The following is a 17,491-nucleotide window of genomic DNA, read 5'->3' as shown; positions in this document are numbered from 1 at the left end:
CTGGCAAATCTCGCTCCACACACCAGGTGCTCTTTCAAAACCTCTCTGTGCTTCTTGGTCTTCATCCTTAGCAAGCTGATGGCAGAGCACCTTCTTCACAGCTCTGGGGCCGCCCCATGCTACAGATGATGCACAAATATCAAAGTACGAGTGGGAAGTGAGAGCAGGAGCAGTTTCATGCCACAGTCGATCATTGGCAGCATGAGTTTTGTTAGGACAGAGAAGAGACAAGGAAGGAAAGCTCTTTTCTCTACTACAGCACCTGCAAATCTCAGGCTGAGGATTTGTTTCAAGTGGCAGATAGCCCAATAAATCTGGACTCTTGCAGGTTGGTAGCCAGTCTCAGCTTTTGCTGCTGCAAGGGAACTGCTTGCTGTGGTGCAGATAAGAGCGATCCAATTACAGATGGGATCTGAGCTTCTGGGAGGGCAGGAAAAGGCCTTGGGCATCTACATGGCAGCTGCTGCACTTTCAGAGGCAATTGAGCTCTCCTAAAATCCATGTTTTGGATCAGTGTCAGCACAAGTGGCAATGAGCTGTGAGGGAGAGGAGAGTGGGAAGGAGGCATTAAGCCCTTCACCCCTCGGTGCTGCCCTGGACAAGGTAAGGAGTCCTGGTGCTTTGAAGGAAGCAGTGCAGTTCATGCTCAGAAGGTCAGTGCTTTGTGTGCATACTCCAACTCCTGCCTTTGCTGATGTTTCTATGGTGTCCATGTAACCACCATGTCAATTCTGTGATTATCTCAGGTTTTGGAGTGAGAAAAATCAGAACTAGTGGTGCACCCACGTGTCTGTATGGCTGCAAACCCATACCGACAGCAGCGCAGCCCTGAGCAGTGATACATCACGCAGGGCAGAGCAAGATCTAATATGCAAACATGTCCATTTATCAGCAGTCTGTTCTAAAGAAAGAGAGATTAATAGAATAAAGCAAGCAGATTTTTCCAGTTAATGTAAATCTAAGCCTACTTTGTTACACGGCAAGACAATTTTTTTTCTCCACCAGTATCCTGAAGTCTGCTGTTTCACTTGAGGGCAGGGATGGCACTAGTAAAGGCATTACCTCATGCTGTGTACTGGTGAAAATTTGTTGTTCTTCATTACATTACTGTGTTTTTGTTGTTGTTGTTGTTGTTGTTTTCCTGTGGTGCCTCTGGGTTCTCTGTACCTCTTAAAACCCATCCACGGTGGGTACAGCAAGCTGCCCGTGGAGCCGCAGCAGGCATCCAACCCATGGTCTGAGCCAGGCTCTCTGCAGAGTCACGTCCCCAGCAGCTGCCCTGGTGCGTCTGGTGCCTGGGACCTCACCAAACTTCTTAAAATCAAGTATCGTGGAATGCCTCACGCTCAGGTTTGCTGTCCTGTAATGCTGCTGGTCAGTTTTGGAGAGCAGAGCTTCTCTTGCCACATCTCCCCCAGAGCTGTGACAAGCAGGGCCACCCATTTGCTGCTCATCTCCCACATCATTAATGCCCATGGCTCCTACCCTCTCTTTCTTCCCAGTAGCCAGAGCTTGGGCAAAGTGGAGCTTTTAACAGCTCCATTAACTTGTACAGATTGTTTTCTGCTTATTCCCAAGGCTACGTGGTGTTAAGCAATCATTCTGCTCTTGGGGCGCTTGGAGGAGATTCTCCTGCAAATGCTGCCCAGGGATGCTCTGCCCAAAGGGCACCCGCAGGGTGCTGATGTGGGGTAACCTGGTGTCCCCAGCCAAAGTGGTGTCACTGCTGCTCAGGTAGGGCCCTCCAATTTGAGCATCCTCTGGGAAGGCTCAAGTGATATGGAGATGCTTTTGTTCTGCTTGAAACTGCCTGTTTACCAAGCCCTTGCCTGCAGAAGACATCTGATCGGGTTTTGTGGTGAGGGCTGAGTTTAAGAGAGGGTGAAAAGGGGCTCGTCATAGCCGGCAGGCTCTCTGAGTTCCTTCTGAAACAGCTGCTGGTTGCTGCCAGGATTTGTTTTGTTGTAATATTAATGATCACTGGGCAGTTTGAGTTTCATATACACATCTCTTTGATTATTCAGATAAAAATAGGCAAGGTATAGCTGCAAAGTGTTCATGCTGCATTTCAGTTTGGATGTAACAAAGGGGTTAATGATAACTTTAATTAAATACAAGCCTACAGATACAGAGAAGAGGCAAAGCATCCAGAATCTGAACTACTTCTTCTCTGCTATGCCTATATGTAAGTCCCAGAGTTTCCCTCACACCTCCTGATAAACGAAGCCACTTTTGGAGGTGACTCACACCATGGGACTGCCCCAGATGATGAAAATAACTCAGTGTTCCTTGCTTCAGAAAAAAAAAAAAAAAAAGGAAAAAAAAAAAGAAAAAAAAAAAGTTTGTTCATGAAACCTCCTGCTTTCTGCAGATGGAAATGCTCAGGCTGGCAGCTCACTGCCATAAGTGCTAGCTGCTGCACACCCTGCAGAGCAGAGCGACGTACCCATAGTGAACACACACCCTGCCAGTCCAGGACAAGGTGACAGGAGCTGTGACCAGCACATCTGATCAGAGCATCTGAAATGACCAGGTCATTTTGTCATCTGGTCATTTCAGCGCAGCACATTTGTCTGCAAACCAGCTCCCAGATGCTGGCAGGCAGAGAATGAGCAGAGATGGCAAAGGGAGGAAGAGAGCCCATTTCAGAGGCTGCGTCCCCGAGGCCAAGGCTATTCTTACGTGTCCCAGGAGCTCTGGAAACAAAGACAGATGGAAGAGACAGCAGCAGAGCCACTGACCTACTGTCTGCAAACCCTGGGAGTGAACTGATGGGCACCAGAGCAGACAGCAGGGCTGTGGTTTGTGAATTTGGTTCTGGAAATAGGTGCTCACCAAACAGCACTGCAGCCAGAAGCTTTCCCCTTACCAACAGGTAAGATGCAATAAGAGAGGTGCTGCACAGCCTGCACAGGAGTGCTGTCCTGCCTAGACAGACGTTTGAAATGCCTTCCTGTACCCACCGTGAGGTCCTTCAGCCCACGTAGCTCCCTCCCTGCCTTGCCCCTTCCTGGGAGACCACCTCACCTGACTGCGGCTCCAGACACATTGGCACCCAGGTTCACCTGGCGTCTCATCCTTCCTCCACAGAAGCAAAAAGCAAGCTGTCTCCAGAGCACTTTGGCAGCAGCCGTCACTGGGTGAGCTGGATCTCATCCTCGATGTGCATTTCTCCTTAAAAGACACCTTCTGCAGGAAGCTCTGGCAGGATGTCTGCTCGCGGGGGTGTACAGAGAAATGCTGTTCTGGGGGAGGGAGCTGGTCAACATGGGTGCCTTTCTCTGGTGTTCTGAGGTAATATGCCATGGCTTTGTTCAGAAAGAACAATTTTGGGGTTTGTTGGTTTTTAGCATCACTGGGGGATCCCCTTTTGGATTTGGGGGTGGGCCAAGAGTGGCAAGGCACCGTCCAACAGAGGGAAGGCAAAGCTGCGTGGTAAGCCCCAGGCTCCAGTGCCAGAGCTGCCCTTTCCACAGGGTATTTGGGGTCAGTCTCCTGGCAGACGTGCCCCTGTGGAAGTTTCTCATATGTTCATTAGTGCTGATAATGAATAAAAAGAATGGACTGAAATCCAGCATTCTGTCATTCATTACTCACTCTTTCACAGTTATGTATGTGGTGTGAATAAAGTCTTTTCAAGTCTCATTTTTATTTTATTGTTTACTGTCATGTTTATGTCTAAAGACATAAACATCTGCTTATTCTAATCCAGGACAATAAACGCATCAAATCTTCTTCTGTATCTTCTGTTATTATAAGTTTTCATAACATAATTACTTTATTTCAAGGCAATATTAGTGTTTTAATCTCTCTTTTTTTTTTTTTTTCAGTTCGCCCAACCCATGAGGACAAAAGAGAGGTTTCAAATTTATTAATGGAACGCTAATGGTCTCCACAATCCTTTTAAGTGGAAAAAAAAAACAACTGATTTTTTAGAAAAAGAGAGTATTGATTACATCACTGGAGTGACTCCGTGTGGGAATAAAAGCACGATAAAATGCAGATTAAAGTGTATATCCTGAATTCCTAATGCGCTGATGTCATCAGCAGAGGTGGCGGTGCAGTTAATGCACGGGTACGCCAAGACAGGTCAGGTGATTTTACATCCTGGATGATGCCCCAGCCCTTCGGGCTAGGTTAAAACATGACATCATATTGCTTCAAGCAAATTTGGCCTGATTGTGTCAATACAAAGGTCTACTAATATTAAATGATTAGAGTTTAATCCTACAGCCTGGGGGAAACAGGGGAAATACAGGTTGAAAACATCATCTGAAAATAATGTTATTTGTATTCAAATTTATGTAAGTCTTCAGTCCAAGCAGAATTAATTGCTTTTGAAAGGGTTGTAAAGCAATGTCTTACCTTCCACTGGAGGGGAGCTAGGAAAAGATATGTGGTTATGACAGCAAGACATGCATCACATAATGGGAACGATTTTTTGGTCACTTATCCCATCGTGAAGCAGGAGACAGTGCAATAAAAGTCACAGCAGGTTGGAAAAACAGAAAGTTATTCTGAGACAGCTCAGAAGGCAACAAACCACAAAGACTGCTTTAGAGATGCTGAAGGATAATTGCAAACTAAATGTTGCTGTTCCCTTGCTGTGCTGTTTGGCACAGCGAGCCCTGCACTGAAAGCCGTGAGCCTGGGCACTGCTCTGCTGCCAGCTCCAGCAAGGTGCCCACAGCCACCCACAGCTCTGGGCCTCAGCTTGCCTGCCTGTGAAATGGGCACACCGTGCCTGCTTACTCTGAGCTGGGCACTTGTGGGATCTGCTGGAGGGAAACAGCGAGACATGGGAAGGTGGGGGCGGCAGGCTCTGCCTCTCGGTGGTCTTCCCATGAGTGAGGGAACTGGCAGCAACAAGTGACCAATATTCAGTCTGAAGCTAGAGGAACCCACTTTTCCTTTCACAAATAGCTGTGAATACGGGACATGTTCGGTAACCTGCCAAAGAGGCACTCTCCCAATCATCCACAGTTCATCTTGCAAGCACAGCTGAAGCTGACTGCCCCACGTACTGTTGTTTCACGTTGCAGTTGCCTATCTGAACTATATTCCTCTTCCAGCAGTCACTGTTCTTCCCACTATGGCTTCGGCTCTTCAGTGCTGTCCTGCAGTCCAGATGCTCCTGGATTCGTCTCAAAGCACCACAGCTACATTACCAACACTCACAGGGTGGCTCCTATTCCTTCTGCCTGTCTTTTTCTCCAGCCTGCTTCATCAGACCGGTTAATTATAGAAGCTGGGCCTGTTGGCTTTTGAACCTCTAGACTGTATGCGATTCTTCCTTTCAAGTATTTCTTGGAAGTATGTGGAAAAAGCGCTTTTTTTCTCTCTCTTTTAATTAAAGCTGAGATTTCAGCATAATGAAAGAACTTCAGAAGCCGTTCTCCGAAAAATATTCTACAAGATAGTCTCTATTCTTATTTCTACTCACAGCCACTACGCTTTTCTGTTCCAACTACTTTCTCCCTCTTCTTTTCCATTCCCTAGGGAACAGACACAGGGTGCTTGTGAAAACACATGTAAAGACATTTTAAAGTTCTGTTAAAATGACTGGGAAAAGTCACTTGGCCACAAGGGAACAATGGGCAATGAGAGAGTGTAATAAAGCATCATGCAAACTTCAGGTTCTGGTTTTATTTAAAAAGGAAATTAAATGCAAATCTCTTCAAGGATCTCATATGACTCAGATTAGGCTGGAGGGCAATTAATGTTGCAATTATTATCTGAAAGCACACTTCCACAAGGGAAACTGAGCTTGCTAAAAGCTTACTGCCACTCAAAGGGCCGTTGTGCCACAGCCCTGGCCACATGCTCCCACTGCCCCAGCTGGTGCTGGTCCTTGACAGTGGGAATATTCAGCTCAATGAACAGCAGAACCACCACTGACCCCCCAAAAAGAGGACAAACAACAAAAAAAATCAGTGCACAGACAACTTGGACGAGCATCAGACGCAGTGATGAGGTGGTACTGTGTGGGCTGAGAGCAGCTGACACAAGCCAGAACAGTTTGCTCTGTCTCACCTTTTACACCTAGTCCCAGGTGTCTACCTGGTGCTATATGGCTTTTACTTTTATTTTATTTTATTTTTTATTTTTTTTTATCCCCTACTGCTGCTATTCTTGTTAGCTTCCAGGCTATGGCTCCATACTCATGAAAAACTTGCAAAAGGAAAGCCAAAGATTTGCAAATTTATTTGACTTAATTTCTGTCCACTTCAGTAGCACATATTAAATTTCCACAGCAACTAGGCTAAGAGAAGCATTAAATGTTTCCAATCACAAATAACAAAAAAAAAAAAAAAAAAAAGAAAAAAAAGTGTAAGCAGCATGAATAGCTAGCACATGTTCAGTGCATAGTACTGAACCTAATTATATTGTGCCAGGATGAAAAATTATGAATAAATCAAGGATTTATTTTTTTTTAATCAAGGATCTTTTTTTGAAAAAAAAAAATAAAAGAATAAGATATTTTTGCAGTATTTGATATCATATTAGAGTTATCTCTAGTGCAGTCATTTACTTTCTCTCTTACAAATAGGTTGCTTTAACCAGAAGGATAAAATATAGGCAAAATATAGTTAGGATTTTCCATCAGGAGAGAAGAATTCAGGACTGAGGATTGTATTTGGTTTACGTGGCAAGGCTTTGGTAGTGGTGGGCTGCAGGGGTGGCCGCTGTGAGCAGAGCCCAGCAGCTGCCCCATGTCAGAGCAGAGCCAGCTCCAGCCAAGTCCAAAAGGGACCCGCTGCTGGCCAGAGCTGAGCCGAGGAGTGAGGCTGGTTGAGCCTCTGGGGGCTAAGATTTAAGAAAAGGAAAAAAAACTGCTGTGCAACAGCAGCTGGGAGAGAAGAGTGAGAACCAGCCCTGCAGAGACCAGGGCCAGTGCTGCAGGAGGTCAGGAGGTGCTCCAGGCACGCAGCAGCCTATTGAGAGGCCCCTGGTGGAGCAGGCTGTCCCCCTGCAGCCCATGGGTCCCACATGGAGCTGATCTCCACACTGCAGCCCCCCCCATGGGTGGAGGAGCCCCTGGTGGAGCAGATGGATGTGGCCTGGAGGAGGCTGCGGCCCATGGAGAGCCCCCGCAGGAGCAGGCCCCGGGCCGGAGCTGCAGCCCGTGGAGAGGAGCCCACGCAGGAGCAGGGGGTCTGGGGGGAGCTGCCACCTGTGGGGGACCCGCGCTGGAGCAGTTTGCTCCTAGAGGATGGACCCCGTGGTACAGAGCCGTGTCGGAGCAGTTCAGGAAAGACAGCATCCCCTGGGAGGGACCCCATATGGAGCAGGGGCAGAGAGTGACCCTGAAGGAGCGGCAGAGATGAAGCGTTAGGGACTGGCTGCAGCCCCCATTTCCTGTTCCCCCACACCACTCAGGGAGAGGACACGGTAGAGGGTGGATGGGAGGAAGGTGTATTTAGTTTGCTTTTGTTTTCGTACTGTTGTAGTCTGCTAGTGATAGGTAGTAAACTACATTAATCTCCCATATGCTGAGTCTGTTTTGTCTGTGATGGTAATCGTTGAGTGAGCTCCCTGTCCTTATCCCAACCCACAAGCCTTTTTTCATCATGTTTTCTCCCCCTGATCTTCTGAGGTGGGATGAGAGAGGGGTATGTTGGACCTGAGCTGCCCCTCAGGGTGAAACCACCACAAGGATGGGACACATGTGGACATCTGGAGAGGTGCCATGGGTACAGGGACCCGTTCAAGCAGCCCACCCTACCCACTGAGCTCTCCTATGTTGACAGGGCTCCTACACACAGGTAGCAGCAGCAGATGAGCCCGTGCTAAGGTTTCCATCAACAGGAGGAACCCTAGGCAATCAGGCCCATGTGCCTGTTGTTTAAATGCCAGCCATTGTTAATTAGGTACACGAGCTCTTCTGTGAGGCTGGGCAGAGAACCCAAGCAGCATCAAGGGGTTTTTGTGCTAGATGCCATAGAAATACAGTCAAAACAAACAAAACCAGTTCCTTCCCCAGGCAGCTCACAGCTTAACAATAAATACAAGTATGCAACAAGCAAGGACTAGAAAGCCAGGATAACAGCTACTTATGTAAATACTTGGATTTAAGACTTTTAAAGCAAGCTAGAATCAGCTGTTCTATCCCAGTTTTAATTACTTTAATCATATTTTCCTAATTGGTCTCAAAGCAAACAGGTAAATAGCTCAAACTACAGAGTTTAAAATGCTTAAACACAGGGTTAGGAACAAAGCCTGCTAGTTATCTGCTGTGGCTTCACATTTTTCCCAGTGTCGCTTGTCTCCCAAACACTATGCCCTTCTTTGCACAGGTGACCAAGGGAGTGGAGGCTCCCATGCGAAAGAACAAGGTCAGGCAGAGCAGAATGAGGGAGTTACTACTGCAAACAGCTCACACACTGCATCCATCTTCGCTGTCATGCTGCAAAAAGGAAGAGCAAGAACTGGAATGGATTCAGGTTCTTTGTATAAAATTTTATACAAACTCAGAAACTTACACTGTGGCAGTAGTAGCTGTAGAGATAATTTTCTCTTGAGTAAATAGACTGAGATTAAAGGATGACTTGACTCAAAACTACACCAATTGCATTTACAAAAAAAAAAATGTTAGGACATCACTGTCTGGAATCCAAGTTTAAACCATTTCAACTGATGAACTTTCGGAACAATTTCCTCATCTACAGTGCCTTCTCCATCACCAAACTTGGGAATTTTTCTTACCAAAAGCCAAACTATTGCCCAGTTAATACAAAGCAGCATTTACTGTCATAGAAACATTCACGCTAGAGAATCCTTTTCAGTATTAGTATCTATGAATGCTATTACTTACATTACCAGTTAACTACATTCTTATGTACATCATCAGATCCATCATGAAATGTGGATTTCAAGGTACTATGCAGTAAAACAGCAATAATGCAAACCACAGTAGAAATGCCCAAGTAGCAGAAAAAAAAGCTTAGTTGTCACCCCTGCAAACTGCAAGTTAGTATGGCCAGCCCACCTCTCTACCGACACAGCTGAAAGAAAGAGAAGGAAAGAGATACAACCATAAACACACATAACACATTTTATTTAGAAAGTCCTATTTCAGAGCAGATGAACACTTTTCCTTACCCTGGCACCAGGACTTAACATCAGACTAGGTGTGGCATTGCAATTCTAGGATAGACTGCTAACGTGTCATTTTTCAAGCATAAAGCTCTGGTTGCTCCTTTTATTCAGGTAGAAGAAGGTTGGAACAACAGGCAGACGAAGTACCTTGAAGTACCTTTACCATGGTAAGACTTCTGAGATAGAGGCATTCTGGGCAAGGAAATTCTTCTTCCACTGCAGTCAGTCAGCTCACATCAACTGTAGAAATAGCACGACCCAGCAGAAAAGGTTTGCTGCTCTCTTTATCTTTTCCCTCTCAGGGAGGAAGCACAATATGGAAACAAGTGGTGTTTTCTGAAGTGTTTTGTGTATTTTAACTGACTCAGTTGTGTAACGGATACATGTAAAGCATTTCAGTTCTCAAACACTGTTTTCAAACTCACTCTACACTTAAGCTGTCATTCTCTGGAGACCTGGGTTTTCCTCAGATCACACACAAACACCATCACACATAATAGCTTGGAGGGAAGCTCTTGACGGATTAATTTGAAACTACTCTCTCATAAAAATATTTATTCTTCAAAAGCTTTGCTCACTTCAATCTTAAATGATTCCTGAGATAATGGGCGCTTGTTTTTTTCTGAGACTGCCCGAAAATATTTGGCCAAAATAGCGTCAGCATTATTAATGCAAACAGCAAGCTTGTTGTCACAAAAGGCTTTATTATGTCCATCTGTGTAAAACCTTTTCTGTTCCTGGGGCAGTCCATCAGCACGCATCTCAGATGGTCACACGCTGGTGCCAGCTGTGGCTGAGCGCTGCTCGCTTTCCATCTCTGACAGAGACTCTGTTGGGCTTGACGGTCCCCCAGCACCAGATTTCACAGCGTGCATCGCATAGTTAATGCTCGTGCTTTCCATCCAGCTCCACGACCCCGTCAGGGGGTTGTACAACATCCCGTTCACAGCCTGAACTGAGAAGCCATCTAGAAAAGTAAGAAGGCATACAGCAACTGTCTTCACATACTGTAAATCGCTGCCACATAAAGCACTTTAGAATGGCGTCTGAAATTATTCCACTGAGCTGTGGACAGTGCTTCACAAGCTTGTTTTTGTCAGATACCACCAGAAGCAGTGACAGCAGCATCACCACTGGCAGTGCTGGTGATTGCTGGTCCTTGCTGTTGGTGGCAGCAGCAGGAGCCCTGTGCCAGGCCACCATTATCACGCTACATGGTGAGCCACTGCAAAGCAGCCTGCTAGCAACCCCAGCTTCACACCACCACGCTGTGGTGAACGGTAACATTTTCTGTAGGCAGACACATCCTTCAGATCAACACCGTATACTTCAAAATCAAAATGTGTGCAAGTCTTTGGAAGGGTTTTGCAGATTCCCTTTAGAATGGGAAATACAGGAAAGGCAGAAGAACACAATCACGGACTCAGCACAAGCAGAGGGATTTAGCACTCCCTGCTGAGCAGCGCTCAGTTCACTGCATGACTGTGCTGTGTCCCAGGGGGATGCACGAGACAAGGCAGAAAACAAACACCCTATCAAAACAAATCGCTCCACAGCACCTGCTTCTCCTTCGGAAGAGAGAATGGAAAGAACCACCAGCATGTGAACAGGTGTTAGTCATGATCCTTACTGAAAGAATAACAACTCATACTCCAAGTTCTTTACAGAGAACTAAAGCAAGTATGAGGTGAGAGGGTTTTAAAACATCTGCAGAGAAGGAGGGCAATGAGCAAACTCTTCCAGCTCAGTGCTTTGTCTATTTTAAAAGCAATCAAACCACAGAAATTAAATTATTTGTTCAAATCAGCATGGTACAGCTTGTCAATAGCTGACTAATGAATTTGTGGTAGGTTTCATCTTCACATTCTTAAAGAAATCCTTTAGGAACATAGTAAGAATCAAGAAGATGGAGCAGCAACCAAAAATAAGAACACCTCCTCTTAACAGGAAGACAACAGACAAAGCAATGGCAGCAGTGCAGCTCCCGAGTGCCAATACCGTTATTTTCTGACACCTGACCTGGAAGATATGAAGCACGTCAGGGCACACATCCTGCCATCAGGACAGGATGGAAAACCTTGCTTGGCCTTTTCCTTTGTTGGTAGCCATCACCCCACCTATCTCATCCCCTTGCCATTTCTCCAGTGAGCATCTGAGTCTCTCTCTGTGTTCCCATCACCTGGCCTGGTACTTACGCGATTCCAGGAGGCGCTGCAGCTCTTCAGGGGGAACAAACTTCTCCCACTCGTGCGTTCCTTCTGGTACGATGCCTGCTATTTTCTCTGCGACCACAATTCCCAGGATATAGGACAACTGTGTTTTATTGATTGTAGTAATGAATAAAGAACCTTCAGGCTAATTAAGATATTAAAATGATCAGTTAGAATAATATTTAATAAAAAAATGAACTGCATATTTACTTGCATTAAAACACATTACTTGTCTATCTACAAGTTGATATGCTGCAAGAGTAAGAACTAATTTCATCTCAGGACAGGTTATTTACAAGCATACAAATACAATAAAAAAGTCAGAATATAATCTTCTAAGATCATCACCTGGTAGTCCTCAAAAGGTTAGCATAACCAAAGTTTTGGATGGTCTGAAAACCATTTCCTTGCCCCCAAAACACCTAACAAAGTCACTTATAATATTGCCCAGGAAATGAATAAAAGATAGGTGTAAGGTCTCTACAATGCCTATTACAAAAAGATTTTATATTTTTTTAAATTAACACTTCCATGTTTCCTCTTACCTAGATGAAATCAGACGCATTCAGATTTATTAAGGTCTTGATGCAAAGCAACATTTCAACACATAGACAGTGTCATTAGCACTTTTTTAAGGCAGGGCTGGGGAAATAAATTTCCTCCCACTTCAGGTTCCCAAAGTTGGGAAGATCAGGAAGATGTACTCGCATTATCAAGGAGAACGGGAGGCACCTCCAGAGCATGATTCAGACCTCAAGCACTTCAGGGTGAATGAATGCAGAGGTTGGTGTTTTCACATAGCTTCAAGTTAAAGCCTTGATAATAAAAGAGAATAAATATTCCCAATAATGAAAGCAAGAACTCTCTTACCTTTAACACCTGGGAGCAACACTTGATAAACGTTTCAAGGTCAGCCACATGCTCCACTACTTCTGAAGCTACAATTACATCAAACGTTTCCATACACTCTTCCACCATCTCATCCAGTGAACTGGACTTGTACTGTATTCTCTTGGCCAGAACTGGATCAAATGACTTGTGCTGATCTGCTGTTCTAATGTTGTCCTCCAGAGGATCAATTCCGGTAACTGAAGCTCCCAGTCTACCTAGAGGCTAATAATACAGAGTAGAATTTATTCTCTGCACGAAAACAATTTACTTAAAGGTGTCAGCAACTCTGCAACGTACACAAACGGCACAGAGAACACCTGTCTGGGAACAAGACAAACAACAATAAATGATGAATGCTGATCCAGCAGTTTTGTTTTAAATGGTTATTACAGCGGAAGAAACACACATTTAGTGCATGGGGGGGAATAATTTTCTCAAACACAGAATTATATACTGGAATATATACATTTAAGTTGTTTTTCAGAATAAACTGTTCTGAGTTCAAAGATTTCCTCCACTATTACCTGCAGATCCTGGAAAGACAAAGAGGAAGAATCAACAGTATTCAAAGGGGAGAAAACAATGCCAAATTTAATTACTGTCATTACTTTCTCTGACATCCACCTGTAATGGTAAATCCTCATATCTTTTTAATGGTTACTTAATGCATGATTATCTCTGGTACTTTCTCACTGCTGAGAACTAAACACTGATGTTTGCTAGGATAGCATCACGCTTGGCTGTCACTCAAGTTTCTCCAGTGTCTTCTTACTCATAGGTTAACACCTCAGTCATCACCTCTTCTGAAACTGAAACAGGCTGCAGAACATGACCACATGTATGTTATTCCAACCTGAAATTCACCGGTCATTCAGCCTGAGAAGGCCACACAGCAGATCAGTTTTGCCAGTCTTGTCAGAGAGCTGACTGTCAAAAGACCACAGCACTTTGCTTAGAATGTATTAGAGGGGGAGGGAAAAAAAAAAAAAAGAAATTCAGGTGCCTTTGTAACACTTCATTTCAGATGCTGATGCAGTTCCAAGAATAACTTAGCCAGATCTGTCATGCTAAATTTACAAACTACCCAAAGTCTACTGACAGAATACAGCCACTGCAAATAGTTACTTGAGTTACTTCTCAATCCCAAATTTCTGCAGACTGCTCAGGAGTCCACACTGTTTGTAGAATACTTCAGAAAATTTGGCAACTAAACTACCGTGAAAGAGAAAGCTCCTTCTCTGAGGGTTAGGCATTAAACAGCATAATAGTTAAACAATTATAAAACTTCATATGCTTTTTAACAAGAGAAACAGAGCACCCTGTTTCTTACCTCACTTAGCAGTCCACCACCACAGCCAACATCCAGAATCTTTATTCCAGAAAGCGGGCTTCCCAGATGATAATTGCTACTCATGTTCAGCAGAGTATCTCTGAAAGAAAAAGGACATGATTAAGGCCAAACATACAAGGTGGTTTAATGGATGTAACATGGAGTTACTTTAAGGATCATTAATTGTTATTCTTTGTGTTTTTTTTGAGGTTGCACAGATAGAGCACGTATAAAACATCTGTCTTCAGAACCATACCTAATAAATGGCACTCTAAGGTCATTCATAGAATGAAGGGCTGCATAGTCTCCTTCTTCATCCCACCACTTATGTGCAAGGAGCTGGAATTTTTTCATCTCCTTTGGATCCACTGATGAGTGTGAGGTGCTGAAAAGTCTCTTCGCGGTGAGCCTAAATAATGAAAGCTGAGTATCATGAAATTAATACCTGAAATATGATGCGAAAAACAAACCCTGCATATTCAGGCAATGAAAACAAATAAAATAAATAAAACTCATGGTCGTTTAGAGACTCATTATACTTGATTAAAAGCAAACAGATCTTCTGCACTGTATGTATAATGTGTCTTCCAAAACAGATGGCCACATACCTGTAATTTTTAAATTAGTCATTTGTAAAACAAAAATGGGCTTCGACAAGAACACTTTATGATGTTTAAGAATTAACTTCAAGCGACACTGTCACAAAGTAAACCTAAATTATTATTGATGAGGAGTCACGTGGAATTATTTTAGTCGCACTACTTACATGCTGCTTTTTATTTCAGTCAGGGGGGCAGGCAGAGTGCTACTGGGCTCCAGCTGTGCTTTGTGATTATACCTTTGCGGAGCAGCCCTTGGGCCTGTCCGAAAGGACAGCTCGCCATGGTCACCTGCATGAACAGAAGAAGGGCGACGGGATGGGAAACAGCAGCGCTGAGAGCTCAGAGGCACAGGGATCTGGTTTACCAGGGCTGCCCTAAGAACTCCTGCATGTGGCACTCAGCGCTATGCAGTTTAAATATCTGATTGTATTAGGAAAAGGAAGCCGGTGGCTCGCTAGAAGTCATGAGGACTGCTTTACAGTTTTATTGAGATATTAACTGTGCAGGCTGTGCTCACTGTGCTGCTGGAGGCGTGCAGGGGCATTACTCACATAAACCCCCGCGGGCCCTGTCTCCGAGCCCTTCCCCAGGCCTGCCCCGCCAGCACACGCCAGCTGTGCCCTCACACCCCCCTCACACCCCCCTCGCACCCCCCTCACAGCCGCCCCCAGCCCCGGCCGCACTCCCCAAGCGCTCCCCGGGGCTCCCGGCTCCCGCCGCGGCCCCTCCGCCGCTCACCGCCCGCGGCCGCCTCCCGCCGGCCCCGCAGGGCGCGGGCGATGGCTCGGAGCGGGCCGGGGCCGCTGCCGCCCCGCACGGCCCCGGAGCAGCCCCACACGGCCCCGCTGCCGCCCCACATCGCCGCCGCCGCCCGAGCACCGCGCCGGGGCCCGCCCCGCGCCCCGCTCCCCGAGTCCGGCGGCAACGGAGGCGGCGCGGCGGCGTTCCGCGGCCTGCCCGGTCCGTCCCTTCCCTCCCTTGTTAAAAGCCGCCTGTGTGGGGCCGCTGCTGGAGGTTATTAATAAAGTGTTTGAAGCGTTGTTAGTGGACGTTTTTAAGCTGCTGGGGTTTTATTTTAGGGTAAGGTGGAGGGAAGTCACGTTGATGGGACGCGCCTGGGGACGTGTGAGGGAAATGGCAGCGAGGAGAAGCTGCAGGGCTGGCGGGAGCTCCCTGTCTCACAAAGTCACGCAAAATGACGAATGAAGCCATTCCAGCTGCTTCTTCCCGTGTCCTCCCGCAAAAAGCCTTATGAAATTAAAGAAGCATGGCTGCAAGCACCCACCCAAGGCTGCCCAGAGGCACGGCCGTGTCAGCCACAGCGGGCAGTGGGTCTCTCCCCTCAGCCTCGCCCGTGGCTGCACCTGGAGAATGGAGGCAGCGACTTTACCCACACAAGTGCCCCCTTTCCTCTGTGTGCAGAGCTGATCTGAGCTCGTCTTGGGATGAGAAAACATTCCTCTAGCAGAGGGTGGCTGACACCGTGATCAGCTACCCATCGGCTTCTGGAGAAGCTGAGGTCAGTGTGGTCGCAGCCCTGTGAGAGGCGGCTGCTCCAGCGAGCAAAGGAGTTGCTACAGGGGCGATGAGAGGACAGTCCCTTCCTCGAGCACCACCAAAATGCTGATTTAGCTGCAGGGTTGGGTTGAGAGGTTTGAACTCGTAAACCCCCGTAAGCAACTCCAGCAGTTCAGTGCTGACAAGTCAAGGCAGCTCTTCCCCTTGGCTGGCTGCGGTAGGGCGCTAGGTTAACACTCCTGAGTGGCAATGATCCAAGCCAGATTTGACCAAGGAGAGGACGCTTTCCCGACGCTTTATTGAGCTATGGGTTGGAGCAGTAAGCCCACCAAGCAGGCATCCCCATGTGCTCCCAGCCTCGATGCGATGCATTTGGCTCTGTGCCTGCTGTGGGCCTGTTCCACCAGCGCGCTGATGGAGATCTGCACCTTTACAGATCTGCCATCACACTTCATCTGGTAGTCAGTTGTTTTGTTTTGAAGAAGAAAAAATCTAAATAAAGACTACTGAAAAGTCCCAGAGAAGTTTGTCACTGCTGTGTCTGAATACATGGCAAATGTGCTCGGTGTGCATCTGTACAGCTTCTCTACTTGCCTGCTTTCCACCCAGCACTGCTCTCAATGCAGCGGATTTTAGTGTCATTAGTAACATGTGGGAGCTGCTGAAGAGCTGGAGCTCAGACAAAGAAATCCTTTATGCAAAAAAGCTTCCTTAAAGCACAACACTAAGCCTTCCTCCAGCCTGTGCTTATGTATATTCCTTAAGCAAATTAATTGATATTTTTTCATTTATTTAGCAGAGCAAAGGCATGATCTAGAACAAGAGAGCCAACATGTTGCCATTGCTTTTTATATTTTCTATTTAAAGAAAAAAACAGTAACAAGTAATTAAACACATGCACACTGGAATATATTTTACTTAACAGGATAAGCTGGTTTTAAACTAGAGGTGCCTATTCCACTATTAAATGCAAATTTTAAGATAACAGCATTTAAAAGCCATGGCCCAGGCTTCCTTTTGCCTTAAGATAGGCAGGCCCTCAAAGACACAAACCAAGAATCATGCCATAATTCAGAAGTTTGTAGCTGCTCAACCTTTACATTGTTTTACTTTGCTATTGTTGGCCTATCCACAGCAGGAGCCTGTTTGCATTATTAGATTACAAAACAGGTATCTTTGGGTATTTATTGACAATGTTTTTTGTTGTGTTTGTCTTCAAAGCATTATTTGCATGGAAACCAGTTTTTTCACTTGATCCAATACCATCCCTTATTTATAAATAAAAAAAAAAAGTCAAGGGAACTCCCTTAGAGTTACTGCATGACAGTTGGAAGTTGTATGTCTTGCTCTCCTACATTGCACAAGTATCAAAATAACTTTTAAATGTTTATTTAAAAACGTAGAAGAATAGAGTAAAAAAAACAATTCAGACTTTTCCAAAATGACACATTCCCATTTTTGTAGCACATATTTTACACATTTTAATTTAAAATCACTTCAAAGGTACGGAATCACGATTGGATGTTATTTTAACCTTTACACTTGAAAAAAACACTCATAAGGGAGTCACTAAAACATGAGAAGGCCTAATGTATGTGAAGCTGACATAGTACCAACGTATTTTTAAGTACTGGTGTGCTGAGTAAGCTGTTCAGTAAAATTTCTGAAACAGTTAAGTACAGAGATCGTATGCTCTTTTTATTGGCATACAGTCACTACCCATATAAGTGCATTCGTGTCAGAAAAAATAATGTCCATATTTACAGGAAGTGACAGAAGTCCAGTTGTTGGCAGAGTATATAAAGCTCTTCATACAATCTTTTTTAATTGGTAGACAGATA

At 45.4% G+C, this 17,491-nt stretch overlaps 1 protein-coding gene across 1 annotated transcript; it reads right to left on the bottom strand.

Annotated features, from left to right (window-relative positions):
- Nucleotides 1-9,037: 9,037 nt before the first annotated feature.
- On the bottom strand, nucleotides 9,038-15,029 carry COQ3 (coenzyme Q3, methyltransferase). The gene is made up of 7 exons (XM_068677861.1): nucleotides 14,871-15,029; nucleotides 14,297-14,420; nucleotides 13,787-13,939; nucleotides 13,531-13,630; nucleotides 12,180-12,422; nucleotides 11,295-11,454; nucleotides 9,038-10,066 (listed from the first exon to the last, which is right to left on the bottom strand). Exons 1-7 carry the CDS (start codon nucleotides 14,989-14,991, stop codon nucleotides 9,870-9,872), a joined length of 1,098 nt encoding a protein of 365 aa, XP_068533962.1. The 5' UTR covers nucleotides 14,992-15,029; the 3' UTR covers nucleotides 9,038-9,869.
- Nucleotides 15,030-17,491: the final 2,462 nt, after the last annotated feature.

This window comes from Anas acuta, chromosome 3, assembly GCF_963932015.1.
Source record: "Anas acuta chromosome 3, bAnaAcu1.1, whole genome shotgun sequence".
NCBI lineage: Eukaryota > Metazoa > Chordata > Aves > Anseriformes > Anatidae > Anas > Anas acuta.
Note: the sequence above shows the minus strand (reverse complement) of the source record. Positions and strands in the feature narration are given on the sequence as shown.